The sequence below is a fragment of the Penicillium antarcticum genome (genome assembly GCF_028974205.1).
Source record: "Penicillium antarcticum strain IBT 31339 chromosome Unknown utg000001l_segment0_segment0, whole genome shotgun sequence".
Classification (NCBI taxonomy): domain Eukaryota; kingdom Fungi; phylum Ascomycota; class Eurotiomycetes; order Eurotiales; family Aspergillaceae; genus Penicillium; species Penicillium antarcticum.
This window is the reverse complement of record NW_026695299.1, coordinates 751,106-771,815: the sequence shown is the minus strand read 5'-3', so window position 1 is coordinate 771,815 and position 20,710 is coordinate 751,106. Positions and strand designations below refer to the sequence as shown.

The window sequence follows — 20,710 nt, the reverse complement described above, 5'->3', positions numbered from 1 at the left end:
AATTCCGTGTTAGTTCTCTTGTACCTGAAAGGGATGGTGCCATGTATCAGGACCGAGACAATCCAAGAGCTCCGGCAGCAACAAGGAACAAAGGGGTCTACTAACGGGAAGTGAATACTAACAATTTGCGTATCGGAAGGCTGCAGAGGTCCCTGGCAGGGTATACGGATAGTGAGGAGAGAGACCTAGTGACGAAGAACCTCGCGCACTCTCAGCGGAGTAGAATATGACCACAAGTCCTTCAGTCTATGGAAGCTTCTCTAGGTAGAAATATAAAGGGAAACGGTAAGCATAGGAACTGCGGTGTGGCTAATAAAATCGAAAGGAATCAAACAAGATCCGAAAAAGAAAATAAACTTTCTTGATTATATCTGGGACTCTGAATTACATCCTCACACAAAGTATTCTGCGGCTTATTCTTGTTCATAGCCGCAAATTGAGGCAAATAGACACTTTTCCCTCAATCCGGAATCAACGGTGAAAACCGAGAAGACAAATGATAGGGGACATGAATAGTGGAGTACAAATTGACCCCTCAGAGCATCGATTGACATCTTTGTTACTCGTGCGTATCTATTTTGAGAGACCGTGGGGCTCAGGCGGCGAAGTTCTCTGTCTTACGAGGAGACGCCATCGTCGTGAGTTTCTAGCAAAATATCTAGCTCTCTGCGAAACGACGGCCATTCCAGAGCGACCGGGTTCAATAATGGTAATCGAGAGATTCATGCATTGCAGGTCTCACAACGTTTTGTGTGACTAGACCATGGGTGGTGTCCAGAGCAATGGTAGGTGAGAAGTCCGAGGCGGAATGTGCATCGCTAATCTTATATCGGTCCGATTAAAACATCGACTGTAAGCGAAGGTGATGCACTCTGTATGCCTACAACATTCGGCAGTTACATGGCCGAAAACTCTACGATTCATCTTTGACATGCCTCGACTCGGTCTCGACCATCGCTTCTGAATCCTAGATGCATGCCAGAAGACATCATTATAACAGAATGGCGTCAAACACGAAATAACTTTAAACCATTGTCTTTCGCGTAAGAGAGCAGCTTATCTGCGTGTTTGATTTATGTCAAGATAACGGATTTTTCTTCTGTTTAGGGTATGTACTATTGACTCAAGTTGTCATCTAGGCCACGTCTACGCCGGAATGTATGGAGTACATGTGCATGGTCCAAGTTATTTTTACTATCTAATATCCGGATCGAAAGGCAATTGGTACTCGCATTTTCTGCATGCAAGATTTCAACCTGGACGAGACAGCTGAATCACTGTGACAACTATCAAAGTCACTTGCAATGTCCTGTGACTTCATAGATCACCGACACATTGTTTGCTTGTAAAGTGAGCAATCGAGACAGCAGATAGTTGCTAATTGAGCTGCATCACTAAGATGTAACCCGAGGTCTATCGTAGACACCGGGTCCGATGACAGCGTGGAGATAGTGGCAATCAATAGTGATACGATAGATTTTCCTAGTGAGATGGCATCTGGAGTACATGATCTTGGCTAGGTTTTAGAAACTGCTATTGTAGCCGATATATAATTGAGTTCTGTCAATGTGTTCAAATGAAAAGCAGGTTGAGTCTGATGATAGAACTTTGAGACATCATGGCTGAAATCAAGTAGGGGGCAACCTGATTGGACACTATCATGTGAGGCTAAATCAGTTAGCCTAGGCAGAAATTGAGCCTGCGGGTAAAATATATGAAAGTTTTGTTGGGGGCGAGTCTTAGTTGCATTTGAGAATGAGCTCGATTCAATCCAGCTGGCAAGTCGTTCTGCTCTGTACCCCAGATATCTCAAACCACGAGACCCAATTATGAGGATTTTGAATGTATGTATCAAGCCACGATCTGCTGTGACCGGACTGTGGTGGAGAGCATTCAAAGTCCGATCTTGGGTTTAATAAAATGCGCCAGCTGAAGTGATTTTAGGTAATTTGCTCAATACTGACCCGTTTGTCTGTCAGTACTAGATACTAAATACACTTCCATCGTATCTATAGGATGTCTTTAAGGGACCCAGAATATGTGGTTGGCGGACTTGATATGCATGTCACGCAGCTCGGATACATAAGAATTGACACTTGACATATATCTGTGCTCTGCCGGATCATGTCACCATGGCGCTTTTGATCACTTACATTTATACTCTAGTCAAAGACTTGGCATTACAGATTGATGTTATGTCATTGCGGAATTGAGTCTTCTTGACACCATCGAGTTGATAGTATACTTTGACCGTTGCATTTATACTTGCCAGGTAATTTTTCACCTCACCATTGTTTATCTAATTGACAGATATCGATTAGCTTAGTTACAATCCAAGACTTCAGTCCCGTTCTTAAGCTCTTTGTGAAACAGAAGCGCCCATTAGGAGATCACCGGAGGATGACGTGCATTAGAACCCAATGCCTAGACAATACAGATCTCAGATTACAACCAGCACATTGTGCTAAATGATCTATAAGTCACCAAACGACATTCGATCACAGTCTTTCAATGAATCTCATAACTCCAGCACAGGGTCGTAACCACGGTATGTGGCACTAAAAGATGTATCACCTCGTACTTGATCAAGTGATTGACTTCCGTCAGATCCACGGATACAAATTGCCTGAGCGCAGCTACTGATCTCTACAATGCCCTGAAGGTCCTCAATTCCATTGCAAGCGGTGCCTGTCCTGCCTTGGGGTGCTCTTTGTCAGACACAGTCTATGACACAGCTAAACTCTGCTGTGCTGCTGTCGCTTGCCGCGCAATAACATAACTCCATGGTTTATACGGGGTGTTTCAACCATTGGCTCACCATTGTGCCCAATTTGGCACGATTAATCTCTTCGAGTTCAGGTGAGACATTGTCTTGTGCACAGGGAGTACGGCTTCCGAGTGCGACTTCTCGGTTAAGGGTGTGAGATCTGAACACCTCAGGTTGGTGGAGGATATAGGGAGGGCTAAGACACTGGATTAGCAATGGGTTCGGCTACGTGGTTGCGCGACAAAGGGGTTCTTATTGATATCCATGTTTCCCGATTGGAACTTGATGAATGATTCTTCGGATTGAAAATTGGTATCACCAATTCATTGAGGACTTGCTGTGGATGTAGATTTAAGATGGTGCGAGATGTCTCGCTTGCGCATTCCGTTTTGATACTGTCGACACCATAGTAGGTGGAGTTGAAACTGCCAGGCGGAAAGACTCTAGGACCTCGAAGAGACTGGATGGTTTTATTCGCGAAAGCATGATGTTAAAGATATGTTAAAGATGAGCTATTGCTTGGAATGTGGCCATCACCCCAGTCGCTGGGCGATGTTCAATCAAATTTATGTTCATAGCAACTCCAAACTATCCTGGTATCGAATTCTTTTGTCTTATCTTTGCTCATACATCATGCCGGCGTGGGCGGATTTCAAAGCTTGTATCTATTGAGCACCGTAGCGCTCACGGTAGTCCTTCAGGCGCTGGATCTCACCAGCACCAATCTTGTCACCAAGCTTCTCAATCAAGTCGTGCAGACCAAGGACTGAGCGGATGGGGATCTTGCCTCCGAGATCACGCTGAGCAACACCGATGGCGCTCTTGGTCTCAGTGTCGCTGACACGCTCCTCACGGTCCAGCAGAACAACAACACCGGCGACGATACCACCCTCCTTTTCGATGATACCGACGGCCTCGCGCAGGGCAGTGCCGGCAGTGATGACATCGTCGACGATCACGACGCGCTTGCCCTTCAGAGGGGCACCGACGATGTTTCCACCCTCGCCGTGGGCCTTGGCCTCCTTGCGGTTGAAGGAGTAGCTGACATTGTCCCAGGCGTTCTTGCCGGAGAGGGAGTCCCGCACGGCGAGCTCGTTGGTGACGGCGGCGCAGATGGGGATACCCTTGTATGCGGGACCGAAGATAATGTCAAAGTCGGCCTTGGTGTTGCCTTCGGCGTCGGTGGTGACGAAAGGCTCGGCGGAGAGAACGCTAGCGTAGGCGGCGGAAGAGGCCCGCAGCAGAGGTGCGGTGTGCAGGAGGGAGGAGGTGAAGAAGTAGGGCGACTCGCGGCCGGACTTCAAGGTGTAGGAGCCGAAGGAGAGGACATTGTTGGAGATGAGGAGGGGGAGGAGAGAGGACTTGTAGTCCTGGTCGACAGTGGGAGGAGGAACAGCGGACATGGTGTATAGTTATGAAATCCGGGGTGAAGCAATTGTCGAAGTTCAAATTGCGAATCGGAGACTGATAACAGAAAATTTTCCCGAGAGAGGGGCAGGAGGGGCGGTGGCCAGCGAGTATACCCTCGCCATACACTGTAGTCTGGTCAATTGGAAGTTCATGGTTATTCGTAGAGAGCTGTAGACAGAAAGAAAGAGACCCAATATGCCCTTTTCGCCCTTTTCTTTGCTTTTGTTGAGTGCTGTCTCTCCAAGGGGCCAAGACACGTGCTCCGATGGCCGGCCTTCCCCGCCAAATCGTCGATCGCTCACCGGATTTCTCCCTTCTTCACTCACTCGACTCTCTCGAGCTTGACTTTTTTGTTTCTTTCTTTTGTTTTCTCACTTTTACTTTGTTCTTGGTTTCTCTACTTGACGTGTGTGTTACGTCCACGCTAATCCGGTCCTGCTCTCGGACGTCTCATCTGCACTGCGTGCTGGATTCACCAACAATTCCATTAATTCTAGCCAATCCTCGGTATGTCGCTTCATCTCCAACTCAAGAGCATGGAAGCACTTTCCTTTATGTTACCCCGTGGATGTGCTGATATAAATAGTTAAACTCGGCATCATGCATATCCGGGAGAAGCTGGCCAAGAATGAGGCAGATGGAAAGACGGGCGTTTCCTTCGAGTTCTTCCCTCCCAAGACCGCCCAGGGTGTACAGAACCTTTACGATCGGATGGACCGCATGCATGGCTTAGGTCCCTCCTTCATCGACATCACCTGGGGTGCTGGCGGTCGCTTATCGGATCTGACTTGCGAGATGGTCAATGTGGCACAATCGGTTTATGGTCTGGAGACATGCATGCATTTGACTTGCACGGATATGCCGATAGAAAAGGTCGACCAAGCCCTTCAGGCTGCTTACAAGGCTGGCTGCACCAACATCCTGGCTCTTCGAGGAGACCCACCCCGTGACAAGGAGGTTTGGGAGGCCGCCGATAACGGCTTCCGTTACGCAAAGGATTTGGTCAAATATATCCGGGAGAAATATGGCAACCACTTCGACATTGGTGTCGGCGGCTACCCCGAGGGAGCTGATGACAATTCTGATGTCGAGCAATTGATCGATCACTTGAAGGAAAAGGTGGATGCAGGCAGTACCTTCATTGTTACCCAGATGTTCTACGATGTGGAGAACTTCATCGATTGGGTTAAGAGGTGCCGGGCGAAGGGCATTCATGTGCCCATTATCCCCGGTATCATGCCTATCCAGACTTACGCTGCTTTCATCCGTCGATCAAACTGGACCAAGATTCACATCCCCCCAACATGGATGGAAGCCCTCGAGCCTGTCAAGAACGACGACTCTGTCGTTCGAGAAATTGGAAAGAGCCTCATCGCTGAGATGTGCAGGAAGCTGATGGCCGCCGGTATCAACCACTTACATTTCTATACCATGAACTTGGCCCAAGCGACGAAGGCAGTTCTGGATGAGCTCGGTCTTTGCCCGTCGGAAGAAGCCCCTATCCAACGGGCGCTGCCATGGCGGCCTTCGCTCGCCCTCAATCGTCGGGGTGAAGATGTGCGTCCGGTATTCTGGCGCAACCGAAACTCATCGTACGTTGCTCGCACACAGACTTGGGACGAGTTCCCCAACGGTCGCTGGACGGATTCTCGTTCGCCTGCGTTCGGTGAGCTGGACGCATACGGTGTGGGACTCAAGGGAACCAACGAGCAAAACATCAAGTTATGGGGCGAGCCCAAGTCCATCAAGGACTTGTCCAATATCTTCGTCAGTTTCTTGAAGGGCAAACTTGACAGACTGCCATGGAGTGACTCACCAATCACCACGGAAGCCAATGACATTCAGGACAACTTGCTCGACCTGAACCAGCGTGGATTCCTGACAATCAACTCTCAGCCTGCTGTTAACGGTATCAAGTCCTCCCACTCCGTCTACGGTTGGGGTCCCAAGAACGGATTCGTATACCAAAAAGCCTACCTGGAGCTCCTGGTCCCCTCATACTTGATTGACGAGCTCATCACGCGTATCGAGAAGAACGATGACTTGACCTATCACGCCACCAACAAGAAGGGTGAGCTCAAGACAAACACACGCGACAGTCCCAATGCTTTAACGTGGGGTATCTTCGCGGGACGAGAGATCATTCAACCTACCATTGTCGAGACTGTCAGCTTCTTGGCCTGGAAGGACGAAGCGTACCTTCTGGGAGAACATTGGTCCAAGTGTTACAACGCAGCTAGCGCCAGTCGCAAGTTGATCGAGAACGTCATGGAAGACTGGTACCTTGTCAACATCGTTGACAACGATTTCCACCGCTCCAATGCTGTCTTTGAACTATTCAAGGACCTCGCAGTGAAGGACCTCGAAGTCCCTGTCGAGGTCGAGGCTCCTGCAAAGCCTGAAACCAACGGCACCGCCGTACCAAATGGAGTCGCCGCCAACTAATACTGTTCCCCTCAACTTGGAACTGGTGACCTTGCATAAAAACTCGGACTCTTTGGAGTCATCTACAATTCTCACACCAAAATATCTCAACATTTACCTAATTCAACATCATCTCAACGATTACATAACCCGATACAACATTCACTCCAACACATCTCGGGCCTCCCCTGCAATGTCTTATGGCGTCACGACTGAAGACCTCTCAACGATTTCTTCCACAGCGTTTTCATTTCAACATAATGTACCGATACCCCGTCTCTTTTAACAATGGCGCTTCTTCCATCGGTTTCACTACTTCTTTTCAGGTCAACTTCCCTCCGGGCCCGGTGCTCTTCTGGACATTCATGTTTTTCTGTTTGGTCTACCAGTCCAGAAGAACGGAGGGAACAAAAGAATGGTCGAAACCACAAAATTCAACATAATTTTTTGCCCTTTAGGCTCCCTTCCTTCCTCGTTCTGTTTGTTTTCCTACTCCCAATTCTGATACATAGAGCTCGCAGTGGCTATAATGACGATGGTCGACTCTGTCTTCTTTAGCATCGGCCCTGCAATTTTTTTCCGGTCCTTTTTCTTCTCTTTTCTTTCTGCTTCTCGATTTTGGATCTATTTACAGTCCAAACGTCCTGTCGCAATTTGTCTTTGTTTGTTGAAATGAGCAAATATCTCGCTTACTCCAGGTTGAAGGAGACTATCCAATCCAACATGGTTGTCCCTTCATCCCGCCATTGAACCCTCCTCTCACACACCCCCTTCTCGAAAATATAAAGTGACTCATTTGTTTTCTTCATCGTATGTTTCCTTTTCCGCATTCTCCTTTTTTTTTTTTTTTTTTTCCAAGTTGCAAGGCTATCGCAGGAGCTAGCATACAAGCATACAGAAACCATTCAACACCAGCATGGCGCAGTTGGGTAATATTCTTGGAGCATCATACACAAAATCGAACTCTGGCTTATGAAAATGCAAGAGAAATGTTGAATTGGTTTTATCTCCTTCTTCAACATGGGAGGTGGATGCTGGACTAGCATGGCAATTCGGAGCGGCGGTTTTGCTGCCCTGGTTTGATTGTTTGAGTCTGGGTCCGCGACCATTCGGTTGTATGGGATTGCTATTCGGCTTTTCATTCTTGGTTTTAGGTTAGGTTTGAAATATCATTCATCAGACTTGTCTTGTCCTCTTTTTCGCTGGTTGTACAGTAGGTTTTCTTGGTAACGTAATACTATGGCCTGATGGGTAGGTAGGCAGGTTTCTAGAAAAGTGGAGATCTACCTCCGGGTATAGAAGAAGCAGAGACTTTAGTTTCAGATTTAAAAAAAAGTATTCATGTATTGAAGGCATGGGCTAAAAATACAGCCGATACAAGAAAGGAGTGATAGTCCTTTCGACCTGGACAAAGACACGAGAAACACAAAATGATAAGACTCGCATTCCGGCGCCAGACTTCCAAAGGGGGCAGGCAAAATCACATGTACTGGACAAGTATGAAAAAAAAACGTAAGAGAGAACACGCTAGTGTTACATTATCAGGGCACGACCAACACACTGGAAGGCCCACGCAAACGGTCTTGCAAACCAGACTATCCAACTACTCACGAGGACGACGTAGCTAGCAGCACGGCCGATGACCATAGCTGCGAACCCTAGAATGAAGAGGTAGACAATGGCCTGGAGTAGCTCCAGCATGAATCTGCTGATGGCCTGGTCATTGCGGGCTTTGGGCCAGGCCCCCGTTGATTGGTAACGGGAGAAAGCTGCATAGATGCATTTGAAGACGCGGTAGCAATGACGGGTCATGTTCATGATGTTGGCGACGACAAATTTGGAGTAAGGGCTGTCGGTACCCATTCGGAAAGTCCGGCTCACTTGAGTGACGGCGACGACGATGATGTCAAATACCAAAGAGAGGGCCAAGGGGCTTGATCCTTGGTTGGGAGGGTCATCTTCGTCTCGGTTGTGCATATCACCCAGGTCAGCATAGACATTTGTAATGTTGGATTGAAGAGTCTGGTTTGGACTCGCAACCTGAAGTCCATCCAACTCGGCGATCTCCAGGACACTGCCTGAGGTGCGGATCCGAGGCTGGGGCTTCACTCGCTCTACCTTCTTCTCCCCTTTCTTGGGTGGATCGACCTTTTTCGGGGCCGGAGGGGGAGACTTCTTTTCTGATGCGGTTACCTTGACAGACCGCGATGGTTTGTCCAGCTTAGATGGCTTCGCCAAAGCAGATATTTTCTTGACTGAAGGAACAGGTTTTTCTGTCCTTTCTTTCGTTTCTGTCTTGTCTGTCTTATCTGTCTTTTCAGATAGCGGGTCCTCCGACAGAGTCGGCTTTTTTGCTGCGGGCTTGCTCGATGCAACAGCAATTGGCTTCGTGGGTGGGATTTTTTTCTCAGGCGGAGCCTGCGCCGCCGACTTTTGTGGCGGCGGGGTCACTTTTCCCGACGTGGCATGGGTCTCTTTGGCGGACTGAAAAGATCTAGCTGATCGAGATGATTCTGAGTTGTCCCTGGACGGGAGGGTTGGTTCAGGAGTCACTGATTGTTTTCCGTTCAAACCTTTCGAAGAGCCCGAACCATTGCGCAGAGACTCCGCACGATTTCGAAGAGATTCGGTACTGCTGCGGAGTATTGAAGCAAGGCTATCTGTAGGTGATCGTACTATTCCCGTAGACCTTGCCAGCCCTCCGGTACGGATGAAGCCACGGATAGAATTGGATGCTGTCCCGGTTGCTCGTTCTTGTGCGCGGTCTGCCTCCTCTTTGTCTTTCGTAGAGGTTATGCTGCCTGCTGGTAGCGTTTGTGAAGTCGTCAAGGTTGGTGCTCTCAATTCGTCCTTGGGGATCGGCACCCCGGGCCGCAGACCTGATGGCGTAGAGATCATCTGGGCCTTCGCGCGGACAGCTTTGATAGCTTCGGCTGTAACAGTGTGGCTTGTGCCACCAGGACGTCGCAAACCTTGTGGCTTTGGCGCAGATGGTTTTTTGTCCGGCGTTGGAATCATAGTGCGTGTGATAGTGGGTGTGATAATGAACACATCGTCTTCCCGCCGGCCGTCCTCGAGCCTCGCGGGCTCTTCGGGTGAGTTGTAGGAGGGGAGCTTGTTTTCTTTTCCCGAGTCCTGGGATCCGGTCCTGGGGATCGGGTGCTGGAGACAGCTTCGGCTCTGACACGTTGTTGACGACTTCGAGCATTGGACATGCTTCGAACTCTGAGAATTCTGTGGCTGCTCTTCTTTGAGGATTACTGTCTCCTCTACACTTTTCATCGTATGCTGGGCAGTCACTCTCTTCGTGTCTTTCTGCTTCTTCTTGGAAGCCAGAGTTAATGGGCGTGGATGCAGGCTGGCGTCATCTGTGGGGGCGAACATGAGGATTTCGTCTGGATTCTTCTCTCCTGAGATCTCCCTGCATCCTAAAAAAGAACCATCAGCATTTTGTGGGTGTCGTTTTTCCTTGGTCTTTGTTGGCGACTCTTCCCAAATCGTGCTAATTCGATTCCCCCCAATCTCATCCGGACTGTAGTAGTGTGCTGCTGCTTGCCGTTGTGATGCTGACAGCGGCTGTGGTTCTTGTTCTTGTTCTTGTTGCAGTTGCGGTTGCATCTGGTGAGGGTGCTGCGACGGTTGCTGAGGCTCGTATCGCCGCGTTTCTAGTTTTGGACGATCATCGTATGCCCCATCATAGCCCGCTTTGTATGGCTTAAATTCCCGGGGGCTTTTGGCGCGGTGACTGCGAGGGCTGATCTTGCTTTCTGGCGAGGCATGACAACTGGGTAATGCATCTGGATCCGCCATTTTCCCTCCATCTTGATATACCCTCTCGATGCTCTTTTGGTACTCCGAAATTTGCTGAGAAGTCATCGTTGGCGGGTTGGGGTCTTTCGCTGTTGGCATATTCACAACAAATCGGTCTTCCCAGTCAGTTATCGAACTATCTTCAGCGGATACTGGAGAAATGGACGGATGAGATCGTGGACTGGATTCGGCGGTCGTGTCGGTTTGCTCTGACTTGTGTGGTGTGTTCTCAGCAGACTCCGAATTAATCCACTGGTCACCCTGCTTCCGCCATTTGTCGTTTGTGTCTGATGGGTGGCAAGTGTCGTTCCGATGACCCTGTGCAGGGCTGCTTTTCGCTGTGCTTGGACTGGGGATTCCTGTCCGTGCTGTGGCCCCGCAAGGGCTATTGTGATCCTGTCGACTGGCGGTGGGAGGTCGAGTGCGGTGATACGACATGCGAGGGTTTGGAGATTCGTCGTTGCCATTGTCCTTGTTCCTGGCACTTCGTCTCGACAAAGGAGAGTCCTTCTCAAACTTCTCTCTTATCTTGCTCCAGTACTGGTCACGATCCTTACCAGATGATCGAGGGTGATCCCCAGTTGGTCCAAATTGACTAGGGGTAGTCGGTTTCGGTATGCCGGTAGGACTTGGAGTCTCTCTCAATTCGGTCTTGCGGCTTTCCGTAACGTTCCTGGGGACAGGAAGCTTGGTAGTCCTGGGAGCCTGAGACATATTTCCTGATGCACAGCGCGAGACGCCGTATTCCGGCGTTCTCGTTTGGCTGGCGTAGCGAGGGGGAGGAGTGGCAGCCAGCTCTGTAGCGCATCCTCTGTACTCTGCTCGATACGCTTTGTAAGGACTGTCGCGTGTTGGTCGTGGGGAAAGGTTTACAAGGTGGCCATCTGGCAATTCGACACGGGTTTCGGCCATATTGAGTGAATAACAGATGTAATTCAGAGACCTGACTCCCGGGTCTAACTGCAAGGTATCTCTATCCCATGCCGTGAGAAAGTAGCTCTGTAGAATTGGTTAGTAGTCGTGCTGCGTTCGAGGTCAATGTCGAGGTCGAGGTTAGGCGATGTCGGTTGGCGGCTTAGGACGAGTGATAAGGTAGATTCGAAGAAAACACAGGGCGGGGTCATTGAAGCCGACAGGCTGTTGAGCGATCTTCAGAGGTATTCGCGCTCTCAACGCGTAAAAATAATGGGATCTCGTTGGTCGGAATGCCAGAGTCTTCGATGAAGAATGCCAGCCCCCGAGCCGGAATGCCCTATGAAATCTCCTGCCGCCTTCTGGAATGGCAACTCCCTGTCTCATATTTCACAATTGGCAATTGCGTCATTGAAAGTTACGAGGGCTGGGTGTTGAGAAGGCGCGACCCGGTATCGACGATATTTAGCCCTAAGTCCGCTCTTTGGCGCAGTAAGGAATTATGGTCTACGCAACGACCAATACCCCCAAAGCTAATCGATATTGATTGATAGAAAAGAAGACGTGCCCTGATTCCCACGGCCAGCCGTCGGTCGCCCGCTTGCATTCCTGAGCGTGGCGCACGTGAAAAGGTTCCTGGGGTAGACATCAGATGCAAAGCTGCATTAAGTAAAATGTCGATTAAAGATATGTAACCCGGGGGGGGGGGCTGATTCCTGTCATCTATGCGCATGACAGGCAGCAAATCATGCAAATGTCGCATGGAAAATGTCCGAAAAAGGGCGTAGCAGGGTGCTGAAACAGAAAATGGTCATACATTCGTCCTAAAATCGTCCGGTTTCTCGACGTGTGTAGGGACTATCTGATCTATGAATGTTGGCTGAGCCTGAGCCGAGGGTGCTCGCGGATCCCGGCACAACACTTCTTTTCAGGGGACTTGAAGTCCGCTGCATCGGGGTGGTACCGCGTTCCTTGTAGATAAAATCACCATTCTGTTGTACACGCCGGTCAAAGGACGTTGTCGCAGACTTCCGTAATGGGGAGTTTGCGTGGGTGAAGATCCCGAGGCTGCCACCATCACCCGTAGACGTTGTTGCCGTTGATCGGAATTGTGGCTGTCGCATAGTTGTGCGGTTGTGGTTTCGCACCAGCGGCGAACCGTCCCCAGACACATTCGGGGTCTGCATTGGTCGGCCTTGGAATATAGAGGAGACTCCTGGTGTTGATGCAGTTGGCTGGCGCACAGGGGTGTGCCCTTCAGGGTCGACGTGCTTCAGATAATTTGGGTTGGGGCTAGTCTTGAAACCACGATTGATTAGTATGGCTGGGCTATAGGTATCAACCCTGTTGAGGTCGTCTTCTGACTTTGGATGTTGTCCATGCGGATCGGAAAATTGAGTGCCCACGTCTCGCATTAAAGGGTGTGTTCGAGGCTGGACGTATTTGGTGTCATATTCCTTGAACACTTCCTTATGAACAACCTTCTGGTCCTTGGCCTGCTGTATGTATGCAGAAGAAATAAACGACATCTGAACTGACAACAGTGCCGTCAGGACCATTGCGGTAACGATTGTCACACTGGGGCGAGGATCAGAAAGCTGGGTTGGCAGGAAGAGCCAGTAAACCACAACATGTCCGGGGCTGAACAAGCAGAAAAGTCTAAGACAAAGCGGCGAAGGATCCCAAATCGCAAGCTCCCAAACATCACGCTGTGCATCAGGATGCGCTCTCGAGTTGGCCGATTCAGTTGACAAGGCCTTGGCAATGTAGCGCAGGGGAGAGGGCATCATGGGGCTCGAATCAACGCGCACGCGCTGGGCCGAGGGTGTCGCCGGGGCTGTTTCGATAGAATTCTCAAACAGGCGATAGTGTCGCTTCTTGTAGAACGTATAGAAGGCATTCGCTGCGGAGGCAAGCGCTAGAAAGTGGACAATAAACGATGCCTATACGAAGCAACAGTTAGCTTTCAGATCAGATCACAAACGTACAAGCGTTCAAAAGCAGATTCACTCACCAGCCACCCTCGCAAGGATGTACTGTCATCATCCCCGAAAACATCATCAAACGCCTTGCTGCCACTGGACCGACTTTTCGCTCGCGCAATCAGGAAAACCAAATTCAGCGCAATACCGATAGGCAGCGCCCAGTTCTTCTCAAGCTGCTCCCAATCGCCACCTTCAAACTCCTCGGAGAGCCAAAGCAAAAAGTCATATGGATTCAGGTAGGAGATAATGCGCTCAGAGAGCGGGCGACGGCGTACGAGGCGTGGCATGTTGTTGGAGGACGAAAGTCATATAAGAGAGAAGCTGTTCCTCCGCAGCTTCGCCCTATGATAAGAAATATCGCGAGTGCATCAGCGGCAAGGAGCAGGTGAAGTTCAATGTCGGAAGTAAACAAAATTGCATCAGCTTATGTAATGGCAGCTCTCCCGATAACCACGGCGATCAACGGACAGCTGGACAAGACCTCCTGTTTGCTGTTTCCACCTCATTTCACGAGTCCGGTCTGAGAGAACTCCTCTCAAATACCCTCCGCTCGTTCATTCATTCAAATTCATCATGGCGGCATCGGCCGCAACCTACAAGGTACTGACATTCGCTCGATGGAACAGCCCCTCCGATAACGTCGCTAACTGATCACTACTCTAGGACCGGCAATTCCTTGCCGTCATTGGCGATGAGGAGTAAATAACCCCTGCTATGATATGTTCACTCCGCAGGAAATCAGATCCGGCTAACCTGGCCTAAATTACAGCTCTGTCACCGGTCTTTTGCTCGCAGGCATCGGGGTACGACTCTCTGCGCACCATCCGATCTACCCCACGACTTTGCAGTATCAAGGAGAAGCTCAGTGCTAACGACTTCTACCATTCATAGCACGTTACCGAAGCCCCAGGTTCCCAGCGAAACTTCCTAGTCGTCGACTCCAAGACCGAGACCTCGGAGATCGAACGGGCCTTCCAGAACTTCACCCAGGAGCGGAAAGATATCGCCATTCTACTGATCAACCAGCACGTGAGTGCACTCTTTCTATCTCAAATAACCCAAGTGCAGCACCCGCACTTGGTCAGCGACACGTTCTCTAACATATCTCTCGACAACAGGTCGCGGAGCGCATCCGCCACAGCGTCGACACATTCACCGACCCCTTCCCAGCCGTCCTCGAAATCCCCAGCAAAGACCACCCTTACGACCCGGAGAAGGACAGCGTTCTCAAGCGTGTGCGCCGTCTGTTTGGAGAGTAAACGTATTTACATCCGTTATCGTCTTGGTCATTTAACTGCGAAACAAGGTTCCTTCTTGCGACATTTTGTCTTGGGGATATGCAAAACATTTTGATCCCATCGCGTCTGATTTCTTGCTGGTGGAGCCAGCTTCGTCTGGTTGGAGACGGGTGTGGAGAAAACATGGAGATATTAGATAGGGAAGATACCCAGCATAACTAAAACGAGAATGCACATACACCCTTCTTATGTATCCTACTATGGCTTTATGGTGCTATGCTTTGAATTTTTTATCCGAGTCCCTGGTGGAGAAAATATCAGTCCGTCAGACCAGTTCGGTGCATATATATATCGAGGTTCAACATCGATGTGACGTGGTGGAGTCAACTTACTATTTGCGGAAGGCGGATTGGATGCAATGCCACGGCCGCAAAACATCTGAAAAAAAGTTTCAATGCCATTATGGGAGGACGGATATGTATTATGGTCTTGAGGTACGTGTAGCTACCGAGTTTACAAAAGGACTTGGTATATGCCGAAACAGACAATCACAAAAATATCAACGTAGATGCAAAGAGCGTAGCAATGGGAGAAATCCAAATAGTGCAGCGTAACAAAGTCAAAACATAAATGCAAAACTCAAGAGGGTCGTAAGAAAGGGCGTATATCAAAGCGGTGTGGGTGCTTGGATTCTGAAAACATCACAAGGCTAATGATATTGAGAGTTAAACAAGCCGATGCCACCTGGAGCGTGGATGCAAAGCGATGTTGAAGTTCAGTAGAATCATAAGTGGAATTGTATGTTGGTAGCGGTCAGGCAGGTGACCTGCTTCAAGTCCTTGTTGTAGACATCAGCGAGAACTGAGTATGAGCCCTGAAGAGAAAACATTAGCCATCGTTTCTTTACAAAGTCATTAGGAAGCACGTACGGGAGGAATCTGCTTGGGCAGCTCCACCTCCTTGGTCAGAACCATCTTGCCCTTCTCCAAAGGACAGGCCATATCGACATTCTTGAGTTCATCGCAGAGGTCCACGGTTTGCGAGATCAAGGTAATGAGACCCCACTTCACTTCGAGGTTCACCTTGGCGCCCTTCTCAACTCGATCGAGCAGAGTGCCTTCGGCGGAAATGATCAACTTCTGGCCTCTGGAAAGAGTAAGATATTAGTCAGTAGAAGTCGTCATGCGAAGAGGGCATTCAACGTACGCTTGAGGTGGGTTGGGTGTGAGATCCACCGACTCAATTTCGAGGCGGTAACTAGCCGGGTCGGCACAGTAGTTCAACGGGTTATCACCCTCAACAGGGAACTTGGGCTCATCAGTCTTCAATGAGACTTGCGAGGGGTCGAAGAGGGAGAATGCGGCCGCATTGGCAAGAGGAACGGTGAGGGCCAAGAGGCCGGCCGATAAGAACTTCATGGCGAGTGTAACCCGTTTAAAGGAAAGGGGGAATGGTTTGTAGATAAGCAGTAGCAAACTGAGGTATGTGCAATACAATAATACCACACAGAGCGTAGTTCGAGGTCAGAGGCGAAACTTGGAGAGGAAGTTGGGGTGAGGAGAAGAGATGTCACTTGATGACGCCTCGACACGTGACATGAGCAGATCTATTCCCCTTTCAGTAGAATTTTGGTTCAACGCCTCGTACCTTGCATGGCGACTGATCATCCTATGAACTTATTCCCCTACTTTCTTTTGCCTCTTTACTCTAAACCCACGACATCTGAGATTATATCAACGGATTGAACTCCCAAGTGGGGAGCCTGTTTGACCCACTACTCCAGTTTCTTATCGGATCACCGGTATATCAACCTCAAGATCGAAAAACATACCTTTCTCAGGATGTAACAATCCAGTCACTTTGTCAAACCCTGTTCACGAAGTCCCAGATTACGTCACAGTTGGACAGAATTGACAGCATCTTTCAACCAGAAGGACCTGTTCAGTATGAGGCCCAACTCCACATGTATTGGTTCCAGAAGTACAATGTGAACAATTGCTGCCGAGAAATGAACTGGTATGTCAAGTTCTACTTGGTGACTTAGTTGGAGCCTATTTTGTAGGCCCATATTGAGTAAGCAACTCACCTGCACACAAACCTACCGACTTCAACACCAAAGCAATGAGGCGCTGTTCAACGACAATAAATCTATCCCTTGCTCCCAAACCAGACACCCTATTCCCTGACCTTGAATAATAATAATCCCGTTGGGGAACAAACTTGGAACTTCTCATACGGATCTGAAGCGCCAGCCACCCATTTCGCTCTTTTTTCAAGGGCAAATTTTGCATGACTAGATCTAAGACTATAATTGATTTCCGACTGAAATAGTGCCCCCAATTCATCATAAAATTGTGATAGGTGATCTAACTACTAAGAGTCTTTCTTCGCTAGTTCTTGAACTTCTCGTAGTACTTGGACATCCGACTTCCACATCAGCGACAACCATGAAGGATATTTAAAAAGCCACCCAACCAGATTTGGTCGAACTATGACATGGAGATGCAAATGATGGACTGATATAATATCCGGGTAATATATGTTGCCCAGTAGCGGGCGTCGTCCTCTGTGATAGCCCGAGTGTATATCTGAGGAGAGCAAATCGGAACATCGAGACTCGAGCAGATAACGTTTTACTCTATCCATGTCTTGCACTACATGGGGTAGCAACGATAAGCTGTCGTTTTTTGCAAGGCGAATTCATCTTTGTCTTCTTACACAATGAGAGATGGTCACTGTTCAGACCCTCAATGTCACGAGCGACATGTTGTTTTGGTATAATAAGCCAGTGGTAGTGACCAGATAATCGAATGTTGTCAACCGCGATTAAATTCTCATCCTATACATCATTGAAAGTCAGACAGATCAGTATCATTTAGACTAGAAATCTGAATAACCCACTTCATAAACAATACTGGCGAAGTTTGTCCGATCGCAGAACTTGCAAACATGCTGAACTCGTTCTATCCATTCAAGCCTTCCCAAGTAACTGATAATATTCTTGATAGTTTCCATCGGAGCAACTGATTGATTGCCTCAAATGTAGTCCTCGTCAAAAGTTTTATACGACGGTCAGACTTTGAACTAGTTGTGGCTGAGTCACCCGGGGCGAAGGAGCCCGATAGTGTTAATAGTGGCGGTGTTGAGGCAGCAGACCAAAAGGGAGGGTGGGAGCTTATTGGTTAGTGCCAAATGGTCAGATAACACAAAGTTCTGAGATGATTGGGTGCTATGGGACGCGAGGGAGTCGTCGCGGTGGAGAGATTCCCCGCGATGTACGCCTGGAAAACAAGGTCACAAAGCCACAAAGCCTCTTTCTCCAACGTCACTTGAACAGAGATGTCGCGATAAACTTGGAATATTCAAATGAAACGTGAGGTACTAGGATGATACAGGACTATGGCTAACCTGTCAGCCTACTGGACCAATATACATTTGGTCTCCGCAACGCTACCAACAGCTAACGTTAAGCCTTGACTACCGGCCCCCAACGGTGAATTCATAGCAGCATTTTTACCTCTGATGTTTTCATGGCGCTACCTTTCCTAGATAATCCTTAAACGTAGTCTCTAAGCTTGTAGACTGAGGATGCAGGCCATAGAAACCATGCGAGTTTTTCTTACGGCCTTGACTAAAGACCCTAAATTAGTATCACAACGCCACTGCTTAGCGCGGCTGTTACTCCAATGCCATGGGGTATTGATTGTCAAATATGGAAATGACACAGCGGCCCGAGATATCACTGAATGATTCATTTCCGAACTCCTTGAGTTCTGCAGGGCTTAGCTGAAGTAGATGATCTCCACGGGCGCAGCTGGAAATTGAGCGTTGGAACGAACATCAGACATTCTGATCGGCATGATATTTTAGGAATTGAACAAATAGGAAAATTGCTAGAATCCAAAGAGGAGAATAAATTCAATAAAAGAAATCCACATCTTTCCAGAATTGACACAGGAGTGTCTCAAAGCTATTCCCCGGCCCACTTTTTCCCTGTTCAACAAGCAAGCCCTTAGGGCAAGCCGACGATCCAGTGGAGAACTTGTCCGACACTAAGCTTCGCAGGGAATAGATTATCGGCAACAATTCAAGAATAAACCACGGTACAACTCCAACAATGGCCCTAGTTTCACTTCTTCGCTAAATCGGGAAATAACCTGGTTCATCAGGTTCCTCGTCCCAGTTTTCTTCTCCTTAATGCTTTCAATGCTCTTGAAAGTCGAATGTATCCTTGTCATGTCTGTTGACAGCCACGATGTCGCAGTTCAAGAATGAGTATCCGATGACTTATGTCCGGCTGGACGATCCGCCAGCGACGCAGACGGGCAAGACTCGACCGTTATCCACGGCAGAGCAACAGGCGGTTCTCCAGTCTCAGCCGTTTTTCTGGGGTGCTAGCTGGACCCTGGAAGTCCTGAGTTGTCTCACGTCGGCCGTGTTTCTTGTTGCGATTATTGTGGTGCTGTACGAGTACGATGGAAAGCCTGTGCCTGATTGGCCATATGGTATTACGCTTAACGCATTAGTCTCGGTTTTATCCACGGTGATGAAGGCCTGTATGGTGTTCATTGTCTGTGAAGGTCTGTCGCAGCTTAAGTGGTCATGGTTTAGCAATGGAAATAAGCTCAGTGACTTGACGCTGCTAGATGCCGCTAGTCGCGGACCTGCGGGGGCCTTTATTGCGCTCTTGAGATTTGTTCCTCGGTGAGCTATCCATTAGAGTAATGAACACGAATGTCCATTTTGATTAACTCTCATCAAAAGCCATCTAGTGACGTTTGGATGTGTGGTTCTCGTGTTGGCAGCAGCCACCGATCCCTTTGTTCAACAGGTTATTGGTATTCAAGAACGGTCCATTCAAGCTGCTGGAAAATCCTCGATTCAGGTCTGCAATTCCAGCCTTTACACTGATTATGATATGGGTGCTGGACCGGGAATGAACAAAGTCCCACTTTCAAATATGGGCGCCATCTACTCCGGTCTTTTCCAAGAGCAGAGTCCAAACAGTAAAACTGTTATGATGGAGTGTGCAACTGGAAACTGTACATTTTCACCATATCAGTCTCTCGGTTACTGCAGCCGCTGTTCAAACATCACTGATTCTCTGACACTGAGCAAAGAACCATACGGTTCTTACTTCTCTTACAACTACAAACTACCAAATGGGTTCTCCTTCAACACGGCCATCAACACGAACACTATGATTAACTCCACAACATACAAGCCTCTCGTCAAATTGAACACAACAGATCTGGCACTAATCCTAAATTTCACGGCCATCAGCGCATCCGGCTATGGCACACCCCCCGACATCAGCGCAACAGAATGCGCCCTTTACTACTGCGTCGGCACATACGACGCAGCAGTTAACGACGGAGTATTCACAGAAACAATGACTTCAGACGATGGCAAATCAAATTCCACCACCGATTACAGCGCCTTTGGCAAAAACGTCGCAATCACCCCAGACACATGCTACGTGAATGGAACGCGACGCGAGAACAAAGATACCCCAGAATGCACCTATGAGGTCAACTACTACAGCACACTCGCCATGTCAAACTCTGTCTCCCCACTCCTCAAAGGAACAGGCTCTCGCCCCATCATCAACCGACCAAGCTGGTCATCCGATACAATTGAAGCCGTCTACGGCACGTACGGCAATTACAGCGAAATCAATTCTCTCTTTGAATCACTCGCCTCATCATTGACGACACATGCTCGGTCTAAGATCTGCAAGTCTCTCAAGACTGGAATGGCGTGGAAGACTCAATCCTATGTTCATGTGCGCTGGCCATGGATGATCCTCCCCATCGCGCTGGTGTTTTTGAGTTTCATTTTCTTGGTTACTACTGTGTTCCACACGAGACGGCAATATATTTGGAAGTCTTCGCCGTTGGCTTTGCTTTTCTCTGATTTAAGGATTGATGGGTCTGCACCGCTTAAGCCGGAACCGACGCTCAAGGGCATGGATAATGCTTCTAGGAAGATGGATGTTTATTTGGAGAGTTCGGCTGAGGGGCCTAGGCTTAAGGCTGTTTGTACTTCTTGATGTTTTGGTGTGATCTTTCTGTATATATATTTTTGGTTGCTTTGCACCTGTACACTGTGTCAAAGTATAATAATGGTTTATGAGTTTCTGAGGATGGTTATTTCGTACTTTC

At 48.7% G+C, this 20,710-nt stretch overlaps 7 protein-coding genes across 7 annotated transcripts; 3 read left to right on the top strand and 4 right to left on the bottom strand.

The window, feature by feature from the left end:
* Positions 1 to 3,432: 3,432 nt before the first annotated feature.
* Positions 3,433 to 4,170, bottom strand: N7508_000288 (orotate phosphoribosyltransferase; the record flags this gene model as incomplete). The annotated part of the gene is made up of 1 exon (XM_058458373.1): positions 3,433 to 4,170. One exon carries the CDS (start codon positions 4,168 to 4,170, stop codon positions 3,433 to 3,435), a length of 738 nt encoding a protein of 245 aa, XP_058324595.1.
* Positions 4,171 to 4,777: 607 nt separating this feature from the next.
* Positions 4,778 to 6,622, top strand: N7508_000287 (methylenetetrahydrofolate reductase (NAD(P)H) MET13; the record flags this gene model as incomplete). Its single annotated transcript, XM_058458372.1, has 1 exon — positions 4,778 to 6,622. The coding sequence occupies one exon, from the start codon at positions 4,778 to 4,780 to the stop codon at positions 6,620 to 6,622; it is 1,845 nt and encodes a 614-aa protein (XP_058324594.1).
* A 1,512-nt stretch (positions 6,623 to 8,134) lies between these two features.
* Positions 8,135 to 11,323, bottom strand: N7508_000286 (putative NTP binding protein; the record flags this gene model as incomplete). The annotated part of the gene is made up of 1 exon (XM_058458371.1): positions 8,135 to 11,323. One exon carries the CDS (start codon positions 11,321 to 11,323, stop codon positions 8,135 to 8,137), a length of 3,189 nt encoding a protein of 1,062 aa, XP_058324593.1.
* An 824-nt stretch (positions 11,324 to 12,147) lies between these two features.
* N7508_000285 (Nur1/Mug154 family protein) lies at positions 12,148 to 13,595 on the bottom strand (the record flags this gene model as incomplete). The annotated part of the gene is made up of 2 exons (XM_058458370.1): positions 12,148 to 13,266; positions 13,338 to 13,595. The coding sequence occupies 2 exons, from the start codon at positions 13,593 to 13,595 to the stop codon at positions 12,148 to 12,150; spliced, it is 1,377 nt and encodes a 458-aa protein (XP_058324592.1).
* A 286-nt stretch (positions 13,596 to 13,881) lies between these two features.
* On the top strand, positions 13,882 to 14,567 carry N7508_000284 (H(+)-transporting V1 sector ATPase subunit F; the record flags this gene model as incomplete). Its single annotated transcript, XM_058458369.1, has 5 exons — positions 13,882 to 13,908; positions 13,972 to 14,006; positions 14,078 to 14,111; positions 14,200 to 14,337; positions 14,427 to 14,567. 5 exons carry the CDS (start codon positions 13,882 to 13,884, stop codon positions 14,565 to 14,567), a joined length of 375 nt encoding a protein of 124 aa, XP_058324591.1.
* A 763-nt stretch (positions 14,568 to 15,330) lies between these two features.
* Positions 15,331 to 15,964, bottom strand: N7508_000283 (ML domain-containing protein; the record flags this gene model as incomplete). Its single annotated transcript, XM_058458368.1, has 3 exons — positions 15,331 to 15,420; positions 15,476 to 15,692; positions 15,753 to 15,964. The coding sequence occupies 3 exons, from the start codon at positions 15,962 to 15,964 to the stop codon at positions 15,331 to 15,333; spliced, it is 519 nt and encodes a 172-aa protein (XP_058324590.1).
* Positions 15,965 to 18,801: 2,837 nt separating this feature from the next.
* N7508_000282 (DUF3176 domain-containing protein) lies at positions 18,802 to 20,598 on the top strand (the record flags this gene model as incomplete). The annotated part of the gene is made up of 2 exons (XM_058458367.1): positions 18,802 to 19,250; positions 19,311 to 20,598. The coding sequence occupies 2 exons, from the start codon at positions 18,802 to 18,804 to the stop codon at positions 20,596 to 20,598; spliced, it is 1,737 nt and encodes a 578-aa protein (XP_058324589.1).
* Positions 20,599 to 20,710: the final 112 nt, after the last annotated feature.